This window comes from Spermophilus citellus, assembly GCF_964194105.1.
Source record: "Spermophilus citellus genome assembly, chromosome: 13".
NCBI classification, from domain to species: Eukaryota; Metazoa; Chordata; class Mammalia; order Rodentia; family Sciuridae; genus Spermophilus; species Spermophilus citellus.
Genome location: NC_138193.1, coordinates 56,076,330 through 56,100,980, shown reverse-complemented (window position 1 = coordinate 56,100,980; position 24,651 = coordinate 56,076,330). Strand labels below are relative to the sequence as shown.

The 24,651-nt window shown below is 53.2% G+C and overlaps 1 protein-coding gene across 23 annotated transcripts in view; it reads left to right on the top strand.

The window, feature by feature from the left end:
• Positions 1-24,651, top strand: part of DYSF (dysferlin) — a 210,604-nt gene that overhangs the window by 83,513 nt on the left and 102,440 nt on the right. For 14 of the 23 annotated variants that reach the window (XR_014018501.1, XM_081264293.1, XM_081264287.1 and 11 more), the window contains 11 exons: positions 6,389-6,430; positions 7,732-7,847; positions 8,319-8,435; positions 9,596-9,773; positions 10,380-10,504; positions 12,316-12,422; positions 17,632-17,824; positions 19,844-19,999; positions 23,288-23,419; positions 23,504-23,670; positions 24,413-24,527. Coding sequence is in view for 22 of the 23 variants with exons in the window: in XM_081264293.1 (XP_081120419.1) it covers positions 6,389-6,430; positions 7,732-7,847; positions 8,319-8,435; positions 9,596-9,773; positions 10,380-10,504; positions 12,316-12,422; positions 17,632-17,824; positions 19,844-19,999; positions 23,288-23,419; positions 23,504-23,670; positions 24,413-24,527 (1,448 nt within the window). In the remaining variant the exon portion in view is untranslated. The remainder of the gene's footprint in view (positions 1-6,388; positions 6,431-7,731; positions 7,848-8,318; positions 8,436-9,595; positions 9,774-10,379; positions 10,505-12,315; positions 12,423-17,631; positions 17,825-19,843; positions 20,000-23,287; positions 23,420-23,503; positions 23,671-24,412; positions 24,528-24,651) is intronic. The other 9 variants (XM_081264302.1, XM_081264291.1, XM_081264289.1 and 6 more) reach the window with 1 other exon arrangement.

The following is a 24,651-nucleotide window of genomic DNA, read 5'->3' as shown; positions in this document are numbered from 1 at the left end:
ATTCCGGGGGCTGCTGAGGGCAGGGTGGGACGGGGGGAGCTGTGGCTCTGCAGCTGGCCAGCTTGGGGTCACCTTAGGCTGGCTCTGCCTCTTTGTAGCTGAGGGACTGGCTCCAGTTTCCTCTCTGTAAAACAAGGTTCTTACGGATTCCAACCTAAGGTTGTGGGAAGGATCCAGTGAGATTACAATGGTAAAGTTCTTATAGAACCTGGTAGAGAATAAACCCTAAAGTCACACTGCCTATCATTATGCTTGACTTTTCACATCACTCATCTAATGTACTTTTCTGCATCAATTCTGCTTTCTCGGCTTTCCATGTGGCCTTAAAAGGAACTATTTATTATACACTCTTTCTTGACAAACTTTCTCTTCCCTCTGCCTTTATATATTTTTCCTTTTCTTCTTTACTGCTGTCTGTCCTCTCCCATAAGTTTTGCTGTGTCCACGAAGGGTACCTCTTGTTCACTATTGAGGATCCCAAACCATTTCCCAAAACATTCAGATGGAGGCTCTCCTGAATCTTACGGGTGCTGTTTCCCCATGGTGGTGGGACTCTGTCATTCCCTTCCTGCTTTATTCACTCTCTAGCACGATCAGCTCAACACGGGGGTCCTTGCCCCGACAGGGTGCAGGTCTGTCTGTCCGTCTGCTCAGATCCTTAGCGGCAGGACAGGCTCATGTGCTTAGTTCCTGGAAGACAGTAACCAGTGCTCTTGAAATCAGTGCCTTCTCCAATGTCTTCTTCCAGGTTCTCTGAAACAGTTTTCAGACAAACCTTTTAAATATAGGAAATTTCAAACACATCCTAGAGAATTATACAACAAACTCCCAGCTACCCTCGCTCAGCTTCAACGTCTAGCCACTCTCTGCCTTTCTGAGTTCACCCTTGATACTTTGCATTGGTGGAATTCATAAAAACAACCTTCTAGAAGGAGCTGCTAAGGACTCCTGCCCCAGCCGCTCCCCTCCTGACTGGGAAAACTGCCTGTTGCAGGAGGAGGTCTTCTGGCTCCCCGCAGAGTTCCTACAAAGGGCTGTCTGGCCTGTGCAGCAGAAGGACCTGAGGCTGGGACACTGCATCGTGGGGTGGTGCAGGGGTGTTCTGGCTTCCTCCCAGGTCACAACTCTTGGAATGGGAGGAGGTTGTTCTCTGGTTTTCTGATGGCTACTGTCCCTCTCTGAATCCTGGGACAGACCCTGGTATAGGCCAACATGACTTTCCTGACTATTTTCCAACAGCTGCTGCTTCATGAGGCTGACAGCATCCACCTGCTGGAGTGGATCAGTCCTCATTTCTGATGGAGATGTTGGCCTTCATCTTTTTTTGTGTGTGTCATTGTGACTATTTTTTTTTAAATTAGTGCATTATAGTTGTACATAATATTGGGGTTCATTTTGACATAATTATATAAGTATGGGCTATAATTTGCTCCAATTCTGTCCCAGGTAATTCCTTTTCCCCTCTCCTTCTCACCTCCTGTGCCCTTTTCCTCTACTCTACTGGTCTTTCTTCTCGTTACTTATAATTTATTAAAAATTAATGCATCATAGATAGATATACGTACATAGAACATTCTCATCAGATTCATTTCATGGTCTCTTCCCTTTCCTGTCCCTCCTCTCTCCCCCACTCAGTTTCTTTCCTCTACTCCGCTGATCTCTCCTCTGTTTTCTTGGGATTCCCTCCCTCCTTTTCCCCTCCTATTTTGGTCTAGCTTCCACATAGGAGAGAAAACATTTGATCCTCGACTTTCTGATTCTGGCTCATTTCACTTAGCCCAAGTCCCATCCATTTACCAGCAAATGACATAATATCATTCTTCTTTCTGGCTGAGTAAACTCCATTGTGTGTGTGTGAGTGTGTGTGTATCTCACGTTTCCTTAGTCCATTCATGTATCGATGGGTACCTACGTTGGTTCCAGAGCTTAGCTATTGTGAATTGTGCTGCTCTAAACATTGATGGGGCTGTGTCCCTGGAGTATGCTGATTTTAGATCTTCTGGATAAATATCAAGGAGTGGGATTGCTGGGTCATGTGGTAGTTCTATTCCTTGTCAATGGAGGAATCTCCAAACTGCTTTCCAGAGCGGTTGTACTAATTTGCAGTCTCATGAACAATGTACCAGTGGGCCTTTCCCCTCCCCTCATCCTCACTGGCATGGATTATTATTTGTATGATTGATAATTGCCATTCTGACTGGAGTGAAATGAAATCTTAGTGTACTTTTGATTTGCATTTCCCTGATTGCTAGAGATGTTGAACATTCTCTCATATATTTGTTGGCCATTTGTGTTTCTTATTTGAGAAGTATCTCTTTAGTTCTTTTGCCAGTTCATTAATTAGGTATTTGCTTTTTGCTGTTAAATTTTTTTTGAGTTCTACCAAAAGCATTATACAGATCCAATTCAATCCTCAACAAAATACCAACGACAGAACTAGAAAAAGACAGTTCCAAAATTCATCTGGAGAATGAGAGACCCAGAATAGCCAAAGCAATCCCGAGCAAGAAGTGAAGCTGGAGGCACCACAATCTGGGACCTCAAATTATACTGCAGAGCGACAGTAACAAAAACAGCATGGTCTCGGCACCAAAACAGACGTGAAGTCCAATGGAATAGAATAGAAGACATGAGACACATCCACATAGACACAGTCACTGATACTCAAAAAAAGTGGTAAAAACATATTTTGGAGAAAAGATAGCCTTTTAAACAAATGGTGCTGAGAAAACTAATATCCAGTAGTAGAATAGTAAAACTTGATCCTTGACTCTTACCCTGCACAAATCAACTCAAATTGAATCAAAGACCTAAGAATCACATCATAAACTCTGCATGCTAGAAGAAAACACAGTAGGCTCAACACTCCAACATATTGGCACAGGCCCTGAATTCCTTAACAAGACTCCTAAAGTCCAAGAAATAAAACCAAGAATCAATAAATGGGATGGCATCAAATTTAAAAGCTTCTGCACAGCAAAGGGAAATATTAAGATGTGAAGAGAGAGTTTACAGGATGGGAGTAGATCTTTGCCACCTGCTCCTTAGACAAGGGATTAATATTCAGAATACATAAAGAACCCGAAAAACTTGACATCGCGACTGTTTTAATGGGAAGGCAAGAAAGGTGTTTATGTGGCCACTAGATGGCGCTCATGTCACAGGCAACCCAGTGTACTTCAGGAAGGTTTCCAAGAGCAGGACCATCTCCTCCCAGATGATTCTGGAAATAAAGGAGAATCTTTTTTTGCAACCAGCCAACTGGATTTTAAATATATAGTTAAATAGCTTGATCTATGTGACAATAAAAGAGTTAAACTGATTGGTTGAACTGGGCTATTCTTGGGACTGCTCAGTTTCTAAGATGTCCCTTCCTGGAGGTGGCTTTCTTTCTGAGGCCCGAGCTTATCTCTAGTCCTGAAGCTTAGCACTTGCCTGGTTTCCTTTTCAGCTTCTTTGCTTGTCCCCTGACCCCCTCAGAACATGGCCTTCCCATGGGCTGAGGATGTGGCTCAAGTGGTAGTGTGCTCACCTGGCATGCGTGAGGCACTGGGTTCGATCCTCAGCACCACATAAAAATAAAAGAAAGATATTGTGTCCACCTAAAGCTAAAAAATAAATACTAAAAAAAAAGAACATGCCCTTCGCACTTTCTCTTTAGTTCTTTTGTACTATTTCTCTCCTCCTCACGGGGTTCTAGCCCATCTGGGTGATTCACCACACTTGATTTCCTTACGGCTTTCAAAACCCAAACCAAACTGAACTCTAAAAACTTCTTCTCCGCATTCCCCCACTTCATGTTTCCCCAGATGATTCGGTTCAGCTAGGAGTTTTTGTTTTTGTATTCCTGTTTTTATTCCCAGTGAGGACAGGACTGAATACTAACCTCTTAAGCACTTCTGCCCATGAGTTTGCCTGGGCACACCAAAGTATTCCTTGGACCCTGTGCACCAAGGAAAAAAAATTTTTTTTTTTTCAAAAGGAGTGCTTTCCCTAGATGCGGCAGTTCTTTCGAAAGGTCACAGTCATGTGAGACCTGTGAAACCTACACGGAGTTCTTGATAACTTTACACATGTGAGAATCATGCTGTATAAATAGCACTCGAATCCTACAGTTTTTTCCATGGCTAAGAAACCCCAAGTTAGTTTCTTCTTGTCTTTGGAACGTAGATGATGTCGATTTCCCAGCAGTTTTTGGTTTCTCCTCTTGCCTGGCTCAGGCGAGTGTCAGGCAGCCAAATGCCATGGGCTTGGGGGTGTGCCGAGAGGCCGAGGGAACTGGCAGGCCGGCTGCAGGTAATGGCCTCGACTTCTCCAGGGTACATGTGTGTCCCTTGGGACTGTCTGCAGGGCTGTGGCTTGCAGGGCTTGTGGTTCATTGGACAGGGAGGGATGCTCTGTCTTTTTCAGTTTCCCCCAGGTGAGGGAGTTGGGCTTTGCTGCTGAGGCCACAAAACTGGGAGTATTCATCTGTGCTATGGGACTTCCAGGTCCTAGTTCCCTAGGATCAGAGAAAACACACCAAAACACTTGTGTTTTGGCAGAAGGATGATGAGGACTAAATAGAAGCTTTGTCTTGGGCGGGCTCTCCGGCCACCCTGCCCTTGACTTTATGAGCTGTTTGCAGACACAGGGGAGAAAACCTGGGATGAGTTGTAGCACCCAGAGACCTGTGACCTGCCCTCAAGTTAGGAATCACGGGTTTCAGACGTCAGCAGGGCTGTGTCTTGTTACATACTCCCAGTGCCTAGCATGGTGCCTGATTAGCCTCGCTGAATGAACAAATGGATGAATGAAAAGGAGTGCTTAGTCCACCTGGCCACCAGAGGCATGTGTAGGTCAGGTGGCTTGTAGAATTTGGGGGACATCTGTGTCTGGCTGGGTACCAGTTTGCAAGCCAGTTTGTGGGTGGGAAACCAAGTTTACCTCTGCAAGAAGCACCTGGGGATTGGAAATATGACCTTGGCCTCATCAGCCTGAGATAACTGGCTGGATCTGTTCATAATCATTTGCAACCAGCTTAAAGTGGAATCTGTTTCCTTCCGGGGGCCCCTGGCCACTATCCTTCTTGGACCGTAGCTGTACCTGAGTAGGTCAACTTGCCAAGGTCACCTTGCTCCCCTGTGGCCAGAGGCCTGGCTCTCTCACTAATGAAAGCTGATTCCTGTGGCTATTCAAAGGACCATGAACTTGGATTTTCTGCCAGCGGGCATTTGAAGCTGAGACCTGGCCGTGGAGGGACTGGACTCACCCTCCCTGTGCCTCTGGCCTCACTTGGTTAGCCCTGTCCTCTTTTCTGGGCATCCACATTCCTCTCCTCTCCTTTCTTTCTCTGTCCGCTCATTCACAACATTTTGCTTAACCCTTGAATCTATAGGAAAAAGCAACAGGTTTTTTTTTTTTTTGAGAAGAGTAATTGGTAAAGGTGAGCCATGCCTGAAAATCATCCCCAAGTTCACTAACATGTCCCTAGGCTTGATCATGACCTCAGACTGGTAATTACAGCTTTGCTGATTGGAGAAGGGGAAAAAAATAAGAAGAAAAGAAAAGGAATATCAGAGTATAGGAAAGGGCAGAAATTAAGGAGAGTCAGTGGTGGAAGAAGACTGAGGCTGCTCATTCCCCTGGGGTATCTCATACCTGCCCAGAAATGAGTGATGGATAGATACCAAGAGCCAAAGCATTTCCTTCCTTGCTTCTATTTCTAGAATCAGTTACCAACATTTATGGGCACACCAAAGTGTGCAGAGCCTTTAGCTAGTGAACAGCATCTGTCACCATGCTTTCTTGGAAGAGGTAGGTGCTAGAAGCCAGATCCCTAGGCTCCACTGTTGTGAAAACGCAACTCTTATCTTCAGTGGCAATACTGAAAGTGACCACTAGGTGGAGATGTTTTGCCTTAAAACACCACTGCTCTGCCAGCTGGTCCCTAGTGTTAACCTGCCTGTTTGGTTTGGAGTCCTGGGTGTGCCTTGCGGCCTCACTCTGATCCCTTCATGTTTCCCTTGCTCTTTCTTTATGTCGGTACTAGGTGTTTCTCACTCATCTGGCTATAATATAGAAAAGCATATTTTATTATTAAAGTAAAAATATTATTTCTTGAATACATTGAATCATGCTGAACATATTAATCATGTTTTGGGTCCACTTTTCCGAGGGCTTACTGTGGTCCTAGGGGCTATGTCTGGCTGGGGTGGGGCTGGTGATGGCTTAGTCTGTGACAAACTCCTGGCTGAGCTCGGCTGGAGCCTGGGGCCACGTCTGTTTCTCACTTAGGAGCTGTCTTTCCACCTGTCTGCCGTCTGTCCATCCACGTGCCTGTTCATGTAACCATTCCTTCACCCAGCCGTGCCCATCCTAACCCCTTTTCCATTTCTTTATGCTTCAGAGGAGCCTGCAGGTGTGGTCAAGCCTCCGCGAGCCACAGACCGTATGTTGCTGTCACCTAGGGGACCACAAGGGCTTGGGGTCTTGGGTGTCTTTTTGCTGGAGGGGTGAGGGTGTTGGAGACTGGGGAATTCTCTGATTTGCATGAGATGGGGTTGGGGGTCTGGAGCTTATCACAGGTGATTACCTCTCACCTCGGGTTGAACATGTAAATTGCCTGGAATGTCTTAAAAGTAATTTCTTCCCACCCTCCCAGACCCCTTCCTACCACTGCAGGGCTGGGGCTAGGGCTGGCAGTGAGGGGTTAGGGCAGGCATGGGGCTTCAGTGGTCCAGGTGGAGTGCAAAGTGTCTCAGGGACCGGGAGGAAGCCAGAGAGAGTGAAAAACTCTAGAAATGGAGCTCACAGGTAGATCATGATCAAGACCATCAGCACAAATGACTAGCAATGTTCATGTGAGCTTCATTTTCCAAGACCTCCCACTTTGGTTCTCAGAGCCAGAGCCCTGTGTGTGCTGGGGTCTGGAGAGGGAGGGTGTGGAGGGTGCTCCTGGCTGAGGGGTGGGCCTGGCTCCTGCCTGTCACTGCCCTCCCTCACTTCCAGGGTCTTACAGTGCACACCTTAGGTTGGCTCCAGGTGCTCTTTTGCTAGGGCCATTTTTATTGTCTTTTCTTGGTCCGTCCTTGTGTGGACAGGGTCATCCCAGATGGACCTAGCTCTGCTGCCCACCTTTGGCATTCTGGAAATGTCCTCTTCCCCACTTTCTCTGAAAGGGACAGAGGGCTTGCAGGGGTTTCAGAGTCCCAGCCTGAGAAATGGAGCTATGGACATTAAAGTGACATTAATAAAAGCCTCCAGAAAAGGATGGGGATGATGTGGAGGACAGATTTCCCCTCATTGTTTATTCTCTCCCTAAGGCTCCTCTGACCTGCTCCACTTAAAAATTGTTCATTGTATCGTGTGTGTGTGTGTGGGGGAGGGGATCCTGGGATGGATCAAGGCCATCAGGACACAGGGGCTTGTGTCTGGGGGCTGCACTATGGGGGAGAGACCTCTAGTGGGGCCTTTCACTGGACTCCTGGCTGGCCTCCACTGGAGCCTGGGGCCACGTCTCTTTCCCACTCTGAGAGATGGCTTCTCTGGTCCCGAGGCTCTGGGACCTCCTTTGTGCCTCCCGTGACAGTTAGGTCTAGGGCCATTATTATTTATATATTTATGGTGGCTGCATCTGGTGCCTGCAGGGAACCTGAGGGCCAGGGATGGGCTCAGGTCTGAAGGTGGCTGGGTTGAGCCCTAGAAAGCCCCACGGGGCCGGCGCCTCTGATCCCTGCTTCTGTCTTCCAGTGGATGACAATCTGGGCTTCCTCCCCACCTTCGGGCCCTGCTACTTGAACCTCTATGGGAGCCCCAGGGAGTTCACAGGCTTCCCGGACCCGTATGCAGAGCTCAACATTGGCAAGGTGAGCTGCTGGAGCACCAGGTCCCCAGGCCCCTCGGGTGCCCAGGCTGGCCTGTGGGGGTCTTCCAGCCTGGCCTGCAGCATCTAGGCCCAGCCTAGACTCCAGGGTCAGCGGACATCCCTTCAGAGAATTCTCCTTCTGTCTGGCCTGGTCCTGGCTCCTCCTTCCTGCGTGTCCCCCTCTGCCTGTGCCTCAGGAGCGCTCTGATCTTTTCACTGTCCTGGTCCCTTAGACACTCAGGCCACACCCCTCTCAGGTTTTACCCCCTGGGGTTGGTTGGAGGCTGGCACAGACCATCTTCTCTGTGACTTGGCATAGTCCTGGAACTCTCTGGGCCATGACATCCTCACCTGCAGTCATGGGTTGGCCCAGGAATCTCCTGGGAGATGAACTGAGTGCTAGATGGTCCCCCTTTCCTTCTCTTCCTCCCCCCCTTGACCCCTCATCTTTGTGACCGACCTCCCCTCACAGGGGGAAGGTGTGGCCTACCGAGGCCGGCTTCTGGTGTCCCTGGAGACCAGGCTGGTAGAGCAGCACAGTGAGCAGAAGGTGGAGGACCTCCCTGCGGACGACATCCTCCGGGTGGAGGTGAGGGGCACTCTGGGAGAAGGGCGGGTCCCTGCTGGGGACAGACAGGGCAAGGTGACCAAGTGGGTGTCATGGCAGAGGGAGGACTCCGTTCTGCCTCATGCTCATCGGGCCTTCACGTCTCTGGGCCTCAGCATCTCAGGTGTCAACCGGGAATCATTCAACACCTACCCTGCGCCCTGGGAGGAATGTTCAGAGGCTTAAAGAAGAAAAATGAAAATATACGGAAAGCCCAGAGCTCAATGCAAAATGAGACGCTGTTTTGTAATAATGATGTAGACATTTGAAGTCAACTAAACAATGACCATGTGTCAGATATCGTGCTAGCGATCCTTCCGATGTCCTCAAATCTTCCCAGAACCCTGTGAGGTCTCCGTTGTTATTGCCTCCATTTTATAGAGGAGGAAACTGAGGCTCAGATATATCAGAGCAACCAATGGTAGAACTGGGCCCCTGAGTCCTGGCTCTACCACTTACCAGCTGTATCAGTTTTCCTCTCTGTAAGGTGGGCATAATAATGACAAGATTGTGGGAACAAGTGAACTAATGTATGCATGTAAGAAGCACTTGCTCTCAACATTCTCCTAAAACCTGATAGTAGTTTAATCCCTCTTTGCTCTGCCATGAAGGGAATCAAAAAGTCACGTTGGTTCAAGTCACATGTGACTGAGTGCCTACCATGTCCTCAGCCCTGTTCCCAGAGAGGACAGTGAGATTCACTGCTCCCAAGCCTGTGGCCGAGAGTGCCGCAGAGCTGGCTGGCGTGGTGGGGGGCAGGAGCTCTGGGCAGTGACCTGGTGGTTTAGAGAGTTCAACTCACTGAGTGGCGGGGGTGGTTCCAGGCTGCCCCGAGGGGCACCGCGGGAGCCCTTACTTGGCTGACGTGGTGATGCCGTTGCTGCTGGTTCGGATTAAGGAGCAGCACGACCTTGGGGGAGCAGATCTTATTGGGGAAATGTGGCCAAACACACAGACCTGGCATGCGTTCATTCAGTCAGTAACCAAAGCTCGATGATGTTTCTGAGTTGGACCGATTTGCCCGTCATCAGTCCAGCCAGGAGTCTCCGGGTGCTGGTCACGGCCAGGGCCTGCCAGACACGTGACCCTCCTTTACCTTGGGTGTCTTCATCGTGACCCTCCTGCCCACTCTCTGCCCTCAGAAGTACCTCCGGAGGCGCAAGTACTCCCTCTTTGCCGCCTTCTACTCGGCTTCCATGCTGCAGGACGTGGACGATGCCATCCAGTTTGAGGTCAGCATCGGGAACTACGGGAACAAGTTCGACACCACCTGCCTGCCGCTGGCCTCCACCACCCAGTACAGCCGGGCGGTCTTTGACGGTGAGGCCCGAGATTTGGCTCCTGGATGAGACCCGGATCATAGAGCGGGGGCCGCACCCCGAGTCCTGCCTCCTGTGCAAGGCTGCGGGAGGCTCCAGGCACCGGCCCTGGCAGACTGGGGTGACCCCAGCTCTGCTGCCTGTGCTGCCTCCCGTGGTGCCTCTGCAGGTGGGGCCCCGCTGCCAGAGCCCACAGCCCGACTCCTGAAGTAGCTGTGGTTCATTGATCCTGACCTAACCCGATCATTATACGCCATTCGGAGTCTGCTGAGCTTGGCTTGGAGACTTGGGAGATGTGGGCTGGGATTTCCCTGCAGGGCCTGCTAACCATCCCTCTGTTTGATGTGCTAAGGAGCCCCAGGGAACCACAGCTGACTGGGGAGCTCAGGCAGCTGGTTTGGATGTTGGGGAACACAGATCACACCATGTGTGTCCCAGGGGGTTCTTAGGAGGGAAGGGGGAACCGGCACCTGTCTCCCTCCCACCCTTGGTACCCTTCCCAGTGATGCCAGTTGCAGCCCTGAGTGTCCGGGGGTCTGAGCTCTGCAGAGCTGTGTGCCACCTGCCCTTGGCTTCTGCCCAGTACTCAACCCCCTCTGCCCTCCAGGGTGCCACTACTACTACTTACCCTGGGGCAACGTGAAGCCTGTGGTGGTGCTGTCATCCTACTGGGAGGACATTAGCCACAGAGTGGAGACTCAGAACCAGCTGCTCAGGATCGCTGACCGACTGGTGAGTGGAGGCCTGCCTCAAGCTATGTGCATGGCCCCTGCCCTGCCCTGGGTGTCTGCAGACTTGTCCACGGGCAGTGTGTCTGCGTTATGTATGTGTGCGTGTGCGTACACACACACACACACACACACACACACACACACACACACACTACTATGCCCAGTGAATCTCAGGGCATTTTGTCCTCTCTGTGTCCTGCAAAGTTAGGCTTGTGGTCCTGTCCTGCATGCTGGGAGGAGGAGGTCACAACAGTTCTGGGAAGCACCAGTCTGATGTGGGAGAAAACAGAGAAAGAGAGAGGGAGGGGGAGAGACAGACAGACAGACAGGAGAGGGCTGAGGAGGACAGAGCTCAGCGCTGATCCACATCAGATGCCTTTTGACTCAGCACACCCAAGAGCTGGTGCTAGAAACTTCTTGCTAGAAGCCAGAAACTCAAAGTGAACAGAGAGCTGCCCCATCCTCAGGAGACTGGTGTGGTAAAGGAGGGTGAGGGCTCCACAAGCCTCTCACCCTGAAGCTTCAGGGTGGCAGAGGGAGAGGCGTGGGGCTCAGAGGAGAGCTGCCAGGGAGCACCGGGAGGTGTTGCAGGCACTTGAGGGGCCCCTGTCCAGTGGGGGGACAAGGGAAGTGGGAGCTCAGCTGGGGTCCTGGGAGGGTGATGAGGCCATGGGAAGGAGACGACCTTCGAGGGGCAATTGCAGGACCTGGGCGACAAGGCCTTGGTGGCTTCTTGGATTTGGGGAGATGAAGCACCGAGCAATGACTCTGGGGGCTGGGGAAGTGGGAAGCGGGGAGAAGAGCAGCGTACAGGGGTGGGTGGCAGGTTCTGTTCTGGAGGTGAGGAGGGGGGGTTGTCTGCATGTGCTGGGGGCTGTGGGACTGGTACTCAGCCAGGAGTTGAGGAGAGTCAATCATAAGGGGACAGAGGCCAAGGGAGGGGAGAAGGGGGCTGGAGAGGTCTGGGCATATCTGTGGATGAGCACAGGTGGAAAGAGGGGCTGGAAGGAGTGCAGGCCAAGGTGAGCCGCCATAGTGCCTATCACTTCCTTGAGACTGGTGGTTCTAGCGGGAAGGAAGACCAGCAAAGACCAAGAGGAGGAGAATTCAGAGTTGACACAGAACAAGAAGCGACTGTTCTGATCTGTCATTGTCTGTAGACTGCAAGAGAGCAGGGACTGTGTTTTCTATCTATCTAGTGTCCATCCTTAGGCTGGTGGTGCTGGGCCAAAGTACCCTTCAAGAAGGCTGATGGATGGGGAGGGATGCATGGTGGACTGACAGTCCTGGGCCTGATGACGTATTCCAAGAACAATCTCCACCTCCTGGCTTGGGGCTGAACCCCTGGAGAGGTCTGGGAAAGAGTGCCAGGAGGGGGCCAGGTGAAGTTCAGCCACAGTCCAGGCCATGGGGGTTTGGAGAAGGCCTCCCCGTGATTGGAGATAGCTGAACTGCTCCTGGGAGTCAGTAGTAGAACCTTCAAAGGAAAGAGGTTCCAGGCTCAGAGAGGGCCACTCGCCCATGGGAAGTCAGACCTGGCTTGAAGGTGCTGGGTGAGGAGCAGGCTGCATTCAGATCCATTGACGGCCACTGAGAGCACGTGAGCTTCTGGCGTCTGTGTGGGGCTGAAGTTTCCACCTTGGGAATTGTGGGGAATCCGGAAGGTTCTTGGGCCAGGCCAGTGCTGGTTGGTTGGGTCTGGGCTCTGCTTTCTCTGTTTATTCCTTTTTGGTTCAGGGCCTGGGGGTTGGGTCCAGTATATACCTTCTGTTCCATGGTGACACTCCTGACCCTTGCCCGCCTGTTCCACAGGAAGCTGGCCTGGAGCAGGTCCACCTGGCCCTGAAGGCCCAGTGTTCCACTGAGGACATGGACTCCCTGGTGACTCAGCTGATGGATGAGCTCATCGCAGACTGCAGGTAGGGGGTACCTGATGCCCATGGCGCCTGCCTCCCCTGGCTCGGCAGGGCCAGTTCCCCGGGAGTGTTCGTGTGTGGCAGTGAGTGGCCGCCCGTCTCCCAGCCACACTTGGCCAGCAGTCCGGCCCGTGCTGAGTCCAAAGGTGGTAGAGTCAGCGCGGGGAGTTGAAAAGGTGACATTTAGAGCAGGTCATAAATCTCCGGCAGCAGCGGCAGCTGTGGGCGGGGGCGGCCCTGCTCACCTGAATGGGGAGCATTGTGTCTCTGATCCCCGACCTCTTATTTCCCTGATGGAATCTCCAGGAGAAGCTGGTGGAGGGTGGGGGCGGGGGTGGGGGGACGGCGCCCCTCCTTCCCCCAAGGCCATGTCGGGACCACAGTTTCTGTTTAGCCTTCTATTGACACGACTGATTGTCAACTTCAGGAAGAGGGGGTCTTGGGAGTGATGGAGAACAGAGGTGCCGAGGCCCAGCAGAGGGGACACATCCCAGCATCTTTTCAACTGCTGGCTGGGTTTAGGGAAGCCACTCCAAAGGGAGCTTTGAACTTCAACTTACCATGAAGAATAACTAACTTTATAATAACTTTGTAATATCTAGTAGAGAAAGTGCCAGGAAGTTAGGAAGAACTTAATCACGATAGCTGTCATTATTATTAAGAAGAAGAGACGGCTGGAGACCTAGGTCCTGGTCCCTTTAACTAGCTTTGTGACTTTAGGTAGCGCCACTTCTCTGGACCTCAGTTTCTCAGCTGTTAAATGGACTTAATAAGCAGTTGCCCTTCTCCTTTCTGTGGGGTTAAGTGTGAGTATGTGCAAATGTCGCCTGTGCCCCTCCCCCTCTGGGCCTCACTCATCACCCTCCCCGACCTGGCTGTAGAGTCCTGTTGAACGTATTAGAGAACAGCTCCTGTGCGGGGACCCTGGCAACCATGCCGCCTGCCACAGCGCCCCTTCCGGTCCTTTATACCCGGTTAGGAAGTGTATCTTTATCAAAGTGTTACCCCAAAGACACTCCCCCTCATGTGGGCGGGTGGAATTCCAGACAGGTCATTTATCCATTCTCCGAAGCTTCTGGAAGCCTGGCAGGCTGAGTGCCAAGCACATTGACAAGGCGCAATGTCAGCCCTCCGGGGGGTGAATGAAACATGAAGTGAGCGTGCTGGGGAGGGAGAGCCTGCGCTGTGGCAGCTCCGAGCAGGTGCATCTAATTCCAGCAAATCCCGTCCAGGGAAGCTTCCCAGAGCAGGGCTGGCCCGTGTGAACCTGGAGGGGGAGGAGAGGGGACTGCCCAAGCAGAGACTCAGAAGCCTGAACTTCAGAAGCTGGAACCAGGCTGCCTCCAGGGGTGTGAGGGAGAAGCTGATGCCCCACAGGGTGGGCCTTAGGGGCCTGCTGGAGCTCAGGTGGTTGGCGATAGGTGCTGGGATTTGGATGTTCGTTCTGGCTGTAGGATGAGGATGGAGTGGTGGTGGTGGTGACATGTGGGTGCTGGGGGCCCAGGTGAAGGGAGAGTAGACATAAGGCTGTGTGGGTGAGTTGTGACAAGGCCACTGAGGTCCTAGGCTGGGATAGGTGGGGCCCGAGGGAAGCAGAGGGCAGCGTGGACACTCTAGGAGGCACTGTGATGACAGCCTCATGCCGTGCCAGGCACTATTCTAAGGGTTTTTGCATGTATTAACTAATCATCACAGTAGGAAGCAGAACGATCCCCACCGTACCCATGAGGAAACTGAGTCCTGGGGAGGTTGATTAACCTGCCCAGATTCACATGTCATGTATGCGGGGGAGCCCCTTGATGTACTGTTCTATCATGGACAGAATTTGACAGTGGATTGGATATGGAGGCCAAAGAAGGGTCCAGAAAGGACCCCTGCTCTGGGAAGGGCAGCTGTGTGGGTGTTGGGGCCATTCTCTAGGAAGTCAGCAGGAAGAGAAGCAGGCAGAGGGGCGATGAGGTATCAGGACAGGCCGTGTGCAGGGGAGGACATCTGTGAGGAACCTGGCTTGGGGTCTGGGAGGAGGAAGATGAGATGGGCTGGCAGGGCATGCAAGGCATGGTCAGCACAGGGGTGGGCTGCAGCTGTGGGGTGGGCTCACAGGCGGTCCCTGTATCCCACCAGCTCACACCTGCAGAATGTGTCCCATGGCACAGCCTGGGGGCTGGGGGACAGGGCTAGAGGTTTCCCTGTAGTGCTTCTCCTGACTCAAAAGGAGCAGACCTTGGCAGGTCTACGGTGCCTGGAACATTTGAGACCCAGGTCCTGGACTGCCTGAAGTGCCCTCCTCTGAACTCTGCTCTTTGGAGGATTTGGCTGAAAACACTTCTGCCATATCTGGCCCTTGGAGTTTCTACCCTGGGGGTAGCAGGGTGGCCAGGTCCTTCCAGGGATATTGGTACCAGCTCAGGAGCTTGGGAGGGGAGCTGGGTTCCCAACCTCCTGGGAATGCACACAAGTGGGTCTCCAGAGGAGGAATTCAGGCATCAGGACTGATTTCTTCAGGCATCCCCTGATGTTACGGAGTAGCCCCGGGGCCTCAGTGAGAGGCCTTCCTCCTGCTCTGCCACTGAGCACAGACCCAGCTGACAAGCAAGGTATCCAGCTACCTCGTCCCCAAGCCAGGGTGCCAGGGCTGACCACAGCTGCTCACCGATTCTCTCAGCGGCCCTGCCCCCATCTCCAGCATCAGTGCCCCTTGTTCCAGCCCAGGCCCAGCCAGCTCTCTCTCTGGGCTAACGGTGTCCACTTTGTACTTTCTGGCCAGCCTTCTCCTCTGACCTCTAGACCCATGGCCCCAACAGCTGTGCTGTGTCTGTGTCTGTACAGGCCCTGGGCACACTTTATCACCCCACCCCTTGTGTCTTCTTCTGGATTCATCATTCTCAGAACCCATGCTGGGTACTGGGCCAGCTCTGAGTGTCCCCCTTCCTCTCTCCCCCCACTAGTCGTCACTCTGCCTCTCCACGTCCTTCCTCCTTCCTTTCTTCCCCTCCAGCCTCCTCCCTTATTGTCTTCAGGATGGTGCCATGCCCACCTCCTCGGCAGCCCCACAGTGGCTCCTACTACATTTTGGAGAAAGTCTCAGCCCTCATCCTAGTGAGCACCCCTCTCTGTCCCCACCATCTGCCTCATGGATCCCCTTCCTTTTGCATCTCTGTGCATCCCCTCCCCACCCACACATGTTCTCCTTGCCTCTGTGCCCAAAGCTCTTCCCACTCAGCTGAGCCTGACTAGCTCCTGTCGCCCTCCAAGGTGCGCCCTCCAAGGTGCAGGTGGGAACCACTTCTTCCAGGAGGGACTCCTGACTCTATAGGCTGCTCTGTGGGGCTGGAGACCCCTCTGCGGTTTCTCCCCTAGAGAGAGCAGGGCGGGGTCTCCTCTCTTGGTAGCCTTCAGCTCAGCTGAGGCCCAGCAGCACCATTGCTCAGAGTGAAAGGAATGACCCCAAGCCAGTTCATCTCTCAGGCTGCACACTGCCCTCCTGGTGGCTGTTCCCCTACAGTCACCCACTTGGTCCTGCAAGGGCAGGCAGCAAACAACTTGTGAGCAGCCAGCTCTGGTCTCTTCCTAGCAGATCCCTGCGCTCAGGGCCACTCAAGGTTGATTTCCAAGTCAGCTAGAGGTAGCAGGGCGTCTGCCATTGTTTTAAGGCTGGGGTGCAGCACCCCATTGCCTCGACTTGCCCGTCTCCCCTTCTTTCTGTACCGCCTGCCTTGGGCTTTCCCAGGGTGGGAGCATCTCCTTAGTGGCGCTCACGGGTCCCGCCTGCTTCTCGGGGATTTTGGCCAGGCTGGGGCTACCATGAAAATCTCCCTCTGGTGGTCTGGAGCACAGTCCCTCCCAGCTTCCGACCCAGGCTGGGCGCATAAATCACCCCAGTTGGCTTGCGGCTCTCCTACCCTGTCGCCCGCCGCCCCCAGCCCCGCTCCGGGGCCTCACCCGGCCAGCCGGCCCGGGCAGCCCCGTCCGCGGCACCCTCGGGGCAGTAAATATTATATTACTACAGGGTGTGCAGTACGTGACCTGAGACAGGCCCCGGGGCTTAAGTTTCCCCGAGAAGGAGTTCGCCTCCTGCTCCCCCCCCACCCTAAAAATTCAATTAAAAAAAATAACAGGAAAAATGTAGTGCGCCGAGGGCTGCCAGAGTGGTGGATCTGGCGGCGGCGGTGCCGCTGCGCTCCGGCGGTAATTGGTTCTGCATAGCTCGGGGAAATTGGCAGAAAAATAAATCAGCCAGGAGCCGGAGTCGAGACGCTGCGGGGAGGGGAGTAGGAGGGGGCGCTGCAAGCGAGCGGTGGGAGCAGACCTGGCGGCTTTGACTAATGTCCTGTTGCGGAGTCAAGGGCTCGCCCGGGGTGGGGTGGGGGCGGGGCACCCCCATGCTCCAGCAGGGACAGGCCAGAGGGGGTCTCCTTGGTGTAGGAGCGCATAGACGCCCCCACCCGATCCAATCCTGCGATCCTGCGTGACCCTTGCTGGTGGAGGGACCTGAGACTTGGAGTGATGTGGAGCAGCCCTAGGAAGGACTTTTAGGGAGCCCCTGCGGGATGTGGGTATATGTATGCGTGCGCATGTCAGAGGTTGAGTTTAAACCTAACTCCACACTTGGGGCTCAGGGCAGTGTTATGAGGGCTGCATGTAGCCCCACCACCTCTCCTAAAACTTCCCCAGGCAGAGCGTCTGGGAGGGGTGTTGTGGGCCGACCCGGGTGGACACATCTGTATTATTGGTGGCGGGCCTCCCCACAGAGTCTGCAGTGGCTTGTCAGGGGTTCATAAATTTCTTTCTTGGAGAAAGTGTGTGCACAACGCAGAAACGATTTGTTTCAGTGTAGGGCAACTTAGTGTTGGGGCCTCTGCCTAGGAGAATGCAGGGACAGGATGCAGACCCTCTGGGTCCTCTGTGAGCTTGCAGTCATGGGTGGAGGGGGGACACCCAGGCAAAGGCACTCATCAGACTGAGGGTTGAGGGTGAGCCCCAAACAGGTGGCCCCAGAATAAAGGGCTTCAGGCTTTGGAGTGGGAGGTAGAGGGCAGACGTGTTTGGGGAAGCTTCCTGGAGGAGCTGAGGGTCACAGAGGAGGCCATTCATGTCGATGAGGCTGGAGAAGGCACTGCGCAGACAGGCCTTCTGTTGTGGGGCTGTGCATGTGTGTACACACATATGTGTGCTTGGACCTGGGGCAGCTTTGGCCTTTTGTCTCTCACAGCCAGCCCCTGAGTGATCTCCATGAGATACCTTCTGCCACCCACCTGGACCAGTACCTGTTCCGACTGCGTACCCGCCACCTGAGCCAAATCACTGAGGCTGCACTGGCCCTGAAGCTTGGTCAAATTGAGCTCTCCGCTGCCCTAGAGCAGGCTGAGGACTGGCTCCTGCGTCTCCGCGTCCTGGCAGAGGAGGTAGTTAACCCTGCAGGGTGCTGCTTTCCTTTGCTGTCCTATTGCCTGGAACATTGGAACTGTGTGTGGGGGGTGGACACTGTCTGAAGCATGATCCAACCTTGGCTCCACTGCTGGGAGGAGACCTTAGGCAGAGGACCCAATCTCTTTGAGACTCAATATTGCCATTTGCAGAAGAAGAGGAGAGGATACAACAGGATTCTGGGTGTTATGGGGCACAGCACAGAGCCAGGTATATAGTAGGTGCTCAATAAATGCCCCCAACCCACTAAAGGATGGTAGAGACAGTGCTAGGACCAGAATCCATGGTGTCTGGCTCTAGTTCTGGTGCTGGGCCTGCTTCTTCAGGGATCTGACTTCTTCCTGCCAACCAGTACCTGTCTGTACCTGGTTTCCAACCTGCCTCTCACAGGCCCAGTGTTTCCTGCTCTCCTAGATGCCTTTGAGCCCCAGACCTGGGGAGGATGGATTGCTGTAACTCTGAACTTTGTTGTATCTTAGAATTGGCTCCAGTTTATCTTTGGGGCACCCTTTCCCCACATGCATACCCTTCCCCTGGTCTGTGAGGCCAGATGTATCTACTGAGTTCCTGGGCAAGCAGGCAAGCCAGGGGTTTGTTGAGAATGAGAAGGATCTGCTTACAGGTCATGGGCAGACACAGCTGCTGCCCACTCTGACCAGAGCCATGTGGGATCCCCAAGTAGGAGATGGAGGTGGTGAGAAGGGATGTCTCTAGAAGGGCAGGCTGGCAGAGGGCCTTCTGGAGCAGCAGGTTGACAAGGGGAAGTGGGGAAGGCTGTTTAGGAAGGGGTGCTGGGCCCTGGATGCCTCCCTGGGTGGCTAGCCGACACTTGGCCAGTTCCTTGGGGACATGCTGTGTGTCTCAGCCATTGACCAGCCTGTCACAGTGGTGGGGACCATCCTGAGGTTTGGTCTCTGGCTGCATCTATAATCTTGCCCTAGGCTGATGCTGAACAGAGCACAGATTAGAATATAGCTGGGAGGATTAAGGTCAAATGGGAGCTCTTACTGTAAGGGAGCTGGAGGGAGAGCTCTGCTCAGACTTGTGTATGCATCAGAAACTCCAGGGTTCCTGACCCCTTCACCCCAGGTCTGGGATGGAGCCTGAGAATTTGTGTTTCTAACAAGATCCTGGGGACTCCTGCTGCTCCTGGGGGACACACTTTGAATCCCTGGTATGGTGGTTGGGAACACATGTCTGGAGGCAGAAAAACTGAGTTGTCTCCTAACCTCTCTAAGCCCGATTTTTTCTCACCTGTCCAATGGGGAAACTCTTCCTGCCACCTGGGCTGTCGCAGGGATTAAGTGAAACAGTGCATGTGACAGGTTAGTGAGTGCCCCAGGAGCATGGACTTTCAGCAACAGACCTGGGTAGAGAGCCAGCCCCGTGGCTCACCATCCTTGGAAGCAGATGGACCCTTTCCCAACCAGTGCTTTCTCCAGAGTGTGCAACGGGCAGTTGTCCCTCATGGCTAGAAGCCTCCAGGGCCCAGAGCCTGACCCTTCTGTTCCAAGTTAGTCCTTCTGTTCCAGGCCAGGCCTCAAAGGTCCCCTGTTAGAGGGAGGAGTGCCCCCTGGGAAGATGTGCACCTTCTATGGATTTGCTGCTGCCCTCTGGGTTGAGGGAGGGGAGTCTGATCCCTTAAGTGTAATACTCATCCCCAAGAACATCTGCCCAGTAGATGGGATGTAAGAACTGACGCTCTGGCCCCAGGCAGGAGTGACTCGTCCTGGTAACTTATGTTCTGCTTCTGGTGTGAGCTGGGGGAAGCCTCATGCCCTGTCCTCTGGGGGATGCAAGCCGCTGGAGACTCAGCCAGCCCTGGAGGTCAAAGGGAAGTTCAGGAGTGGGTGGTGTGTGGATGGAGGCTGCTGAGGAGAGGTCTTGCGGCCTCTGAGTTAGAGGTCAGCTCACGGTGCTGTGCCACTGTGAGGTGTGGGCCTGGGCATGTCACTGGTCACTGTCGCTAGCCACCCTGATGGCTACCTTTTATCCAGCCCCAGAACAGCTTGCCGGACATCATCATCTGGATGCTGCAGGGAGACAAGCGTGTAGCCTACCAGCGGGTGCCAGCCCATGAAGTCCTCTTCTCCCGACGCGGGGCCAGCTACTGTGGCAAGAATTGTGGGAAGCTGAAGACCATTTTTCTGAAAGTGAGTTTTCCTCTCTCCAGGTCATGATCGCAGTTCTCAATTCAAAGCTTTCCTCCTACTTCATCCCTTTCCTGTTCCTGTTCTGGACCTGGGGTTCTGGTCCTGGAAGAGAAGGCACTTTGGTCAAAATGACTTTTGTTTTTCCTCTGTCCCTCACAAAGTCCCCAGAATCCATGCTTATGGTCTAGAAGGTACGAACGTTGGAGCTGGAATCATGGGCCCCTGGGAATGAATGAGGAGGAGTCTGTGGCCCCAGGCTGTGAGGGCGGGTTGCAGATCTCTGAGGCTGTTGTTGCCCTGTAGGGCAGGTCCCTTGTAGAGAGGGCCTGGCCACCAGCCGTCCACATCCTGGCACAGACCTCGCTGCACACCCTGCACGACTCCCCCCCTCTACTCCAGCGGGAGCCATGCTGGGGTTCAAGTTCTTCACTGCTGGGAAGGTTGGTGTCTGGGGCTTGGGTTGTGCCTGTGACTCAGAACCCTCAGAGGGAGCAAGGACTCCTGCCCTCAGTCTCACCCAGCCTGCCCTCTCCTTCCTTTCCTCCTCTTCTAGCACCCCAGCCTGCTCCCTCTGCATCTTCTCTTGGGGGACCCACCAGCTTGGTGATAGGGAGGTGACCCAGTGTTTGGGGAGAGGCCACTTACCCTCCTGGGTTAATATGGGGACCCAGGGCCAAGGCTGTTTTGGTCAGGGGACTGTGGCCTGGTGGTCAGAACACAGTGGGAATTCCCCCCTGAGCTGTGGCCCTGCAGGCCCAAGGGGAAGGCCCCTCTGTGAAGCTGCCATTCAGGCTGCCCTGCTAGAGGCTGAATGGCCAGGAAGTAGGCCTACTCTGCCTCTTCCTGTTCCGTCTGCAGTCAGGGCCTACCCAGCCTCAGCTGCCTTCTTTACCCCAGCCTGGTCCAACTTCCCATAGCCCCTTTGCTTCCCCACAACTCTCCTCCCACCTCATCTCTTTCAGTAAGTCATTGTTGATCAACCTTAGCCTTGAACCTTCTGAGTAGAGCCCTCTGTGCTCTTGACCCCTTCATATACTGGCCAGTCATTCTTATTGCTCCCTAGTGTGGGTGGAGATGACAGGCTTTAGCTGGGCAGCGTGTACAATTATTTCTAGGTCTGACTGGTCCTCTGTGTGGCCTTGGGCATGTTGCCTAACCTCTCTGAATTTCCCATTTTCTTCTCACCTATACAATGAGGATAAGGCTGTCAACTTCATAGGTTTTGAGGACTGAATTAGATAACCCAGGCAATGGACCTTGCTGCACCTAGGTGATCAATGGATATTGGTGTCTGCCTTCTTCTTCCCTTTTCCTGTGGTAGAGATCCCATGCTCCACAGGAACCTGGATTAGAGGCCAACCCATGGGCAGGGATGGGCGTATCTGCATTGGTACTTCAGAGGAGAAGCCAGCTTTGCCAAGAAGGGAAGATCGTGTGTGTGTGTGTGTGTGTGTGTGTGTGTGTGTGTGTGTGTGTTGGGCAGGGGACTACCCACAGTCTGCTCAGATGTTACCTGGGGCATGTCCCTCGTGTGATCCTAACCTCTAGGTCTGACCAAGAATCTCCCTCCTAAGCCAGTTCTCTGCTCATGGGGCAGAAAGGAGAGGAAATGGAGGAGTGGCCCCATTTGGGGGGCTGGCCAGGGAAGGCTGTGTGCTGAGAGTCGAGGTGTTGACACAGAGGCACACCTGGGGGACTCCCTGGGACAGATTGAGTTCTGGCTCTGACCTCTTGGCCCTGTAGCCACAGCCAAATGCAAACTGAAAATTTTCCCTGATTCTAAGCAAGGAAAAAAAAAAGATACAGAATTGTTTCTCGAAGTCTTCCCCACTGAGTTTATGAGGCCCGCCAGTAGCTCCTGAGCAAGCTCTACAAAAATGTTGGCAGCCAGCAGAGACCAAGAAAACATTGGTGTTTCTTAACTTAAACCAAAGTTGGAAAAAATGAGCACCAGCAGAGAGGGAGAGGAGCCCCAAACTAGACATTTCTTTATTTGCTGTTGCTATTTTGGGTCGGGCAGGCTGGCCCTGTCTGGGGGAGGGCAAGGGAGAGAGCTGGGGGTGGGTGGGGGAGGGGGGACAGGCATTCCTACCATCTCCCTGGGGCTGGTGGTTTGGAGGGGAAAAGGCAGCTAACCACCCCCGGGACAGGACAGCTGAAGCCATCAGCTGTGGGGAGGTTTCCAGGGGGTGACACGTGGGATCAGGGGCTCCTTCAGGCTTCACCAGGATGAACCGAAGCAGAGGGTCTGGGGTGTGTGAGATGGTCGCTGCCCAGGCCTGGCCAGCACCACTTCCTGGGCTGTACTGACTCCCGCTGGGGGTCCAGCCCTCCCCACCAGCTGGGGACCTTGGCCTTGGCTTCCCACTCTTCGTCTGAACCCCCAGTGCTTCCTGTTCCTCTCTCTTGACTCCCTGTCCTAGAGGACATACTCTTCTGAGCTCATGCACATGGGGCCTAGGTACTTCATGTGTCACCTCCTGTATGGGGACCGTGTGTTATTTATTCCAAGAGTGAGAGACTTCTGTTTCTCACTCCATATCTCACTTTGGGCTTTAGTCAAATGGTGAAGTGATCATAGAAAATGTTTATTTTTTTTTAGGTTGGGTTATTGCGGTTATTCAATTTTGGCAGAGTGTCTGAAGGTTTCAGGATTAAAAGCACTTGAAGACCCGTAAATAGTGGTTAACATGCTGATAAGCATTTGAAAATGTAGGGATATTAGATGGTACACTAACGTCTGGCTAAAATATGAAATCCTGAGAACAAAATGAAATGGCCTTAATTTCTTCCTCTTCCAGGCCTGTGTCATCATTGTGTTTCCTTTAAAGACAAATCTAGGACGGTTCTGTCTCAGAGGGTAGCCACATATGGCTCTTCAAATTTAAATTAATTAAATCAAATAATTCAATCCCTCAGTCACACCAGCCACAGTTCAAGTGCTCGTTAGCCACATGGGACTTGTGGCTACCATATTGGACAGTGCAGAAAGAAACTCTTTTCCACTGTAGCAGAAGATTCCATAAGACAGTGCTATTCTGAAGAGAATGGGATTGAGGGGAATGGAACTGTGAGAGAAGGGGAAGATGAAGGACCCTGGCAGGGGAGAGAGTTCTTATACATTCCAGTCCAGTTCCCTGAAATTCTAAGTTGTCCCATAGGCATTGGTCAACATTGAGGGGCTATTGAGCTGGTATGTCCAAACCTGGAGGACCCCAGTCCCCACCCCAGTTTGGACATCCTGATCCTGAAAGGGAATGTGAGTTTCTATCCTTCTCTGTTGCCTAGTATCCAATGGAGAAGGTACCTGGGGCCCGGATGCCTGTGCAGATACGAGTCAAGCTCTGGTTCGGGCTTTCTGTGGATGAGAAGGAGTTCAACCAGTTTGCCGAGGGCAAGCTGTCTGTCTTTGCTGAAACTGTGAGTGCCCACCAGCTGGCCCCTGCCTCCCCCTGAAACTGCGGGACCTGCCGCAGCCCAACGTACTCCTCTTTCTCCCTCCAGTATGAGAACCAGACCAAGCTGGCCCTGGTGGGGAACTGGGGCACCACGGGCCTCACCTACCCCAAGTTTTCTGATGTCAGGGGCAAAATCAAGTTACCCAAAGACAGCTTCCGCCCCTCTGCTGGCTGGGCCTGGGCTGGAGATTGGTTCGTGTGTCCAGAAAAGACGTGAGTTGTGGGCAGGGTAGTCTTGTGAGGGTTGGCTGCCCACCAGCCACCGTCCCGTCTGCCCCAGCCCTTTCTCTGAGTCCCCAGCTCTGTCAACTCCTCTGCCTCCTGCTACACTGGTCACTAGAACTGTGGCTCTCCTATACAGTGTTCCTTCTGGAAGCTCTCTAACACTGAGAAGGCCCTTTATTACGAAGCCCCCGTTTGACTTGGCCTTGTCCTCCATGACACCAGGGACAAGCTCTTTCTGCTCCTCATGTAATAATTCTTGGGTTGCAGGCAGCTCACATGTTCCCCCAGTGGTCCCTCCCAGATCGACATCATCTTTCTCCATCCACGTTGCCATCTCTGCCTCTTCCCCTGTCTCTCTTCCTGTTTGGTTGATGTTTGGGAATTTTTTAAAAAAAATAAATTATATAATCTAAAGTCAAGCACTCAGATCTTAAGTGTGCAGTTAGATAACACCTTATATCTCTAGGACTATCTGTTGTGCTTCACTACCCACCCAGCTTTTGGTGCCTTTGACTGGCCCCCCGTCTCTTTCTTTATCTTGGGTGATATATTCTTTTCGCCATGAACGAGGTGTCCCTGGGTCTTCTTTTGCTCTGGTCTCTCACACCCTCCCCTCTGTCTGTCTTGGAGTGAGGCTGATGTGCAGCTTGGCCAAGGCAGGGTGCTCTCCTGGAGGTGATGGGTGGATGGGGGCCTCTTCAGCAGCGGTTCTGACTGGCCTGCCCCATAGCTTGCTCCATGATGCTGATGCTGGTCACCTGAGCTTCGTGGAGGAGGTGTTTGAGAACCAGACCCGGCTCCCCGGGGGCCAGTGGATCTACATGAGTGACAACTACACTGATGTGGTAAGGGGGTGGACCAACTGTCCAGGACTCTAGGGAAAGCTGCCCCACCTGCCCCTTGAGGCCCAGGAGGGGCCTATGGCTCAGAGAAGGCTGGGGCAACTTCTGCCCTGCTCCCACCTGCTGA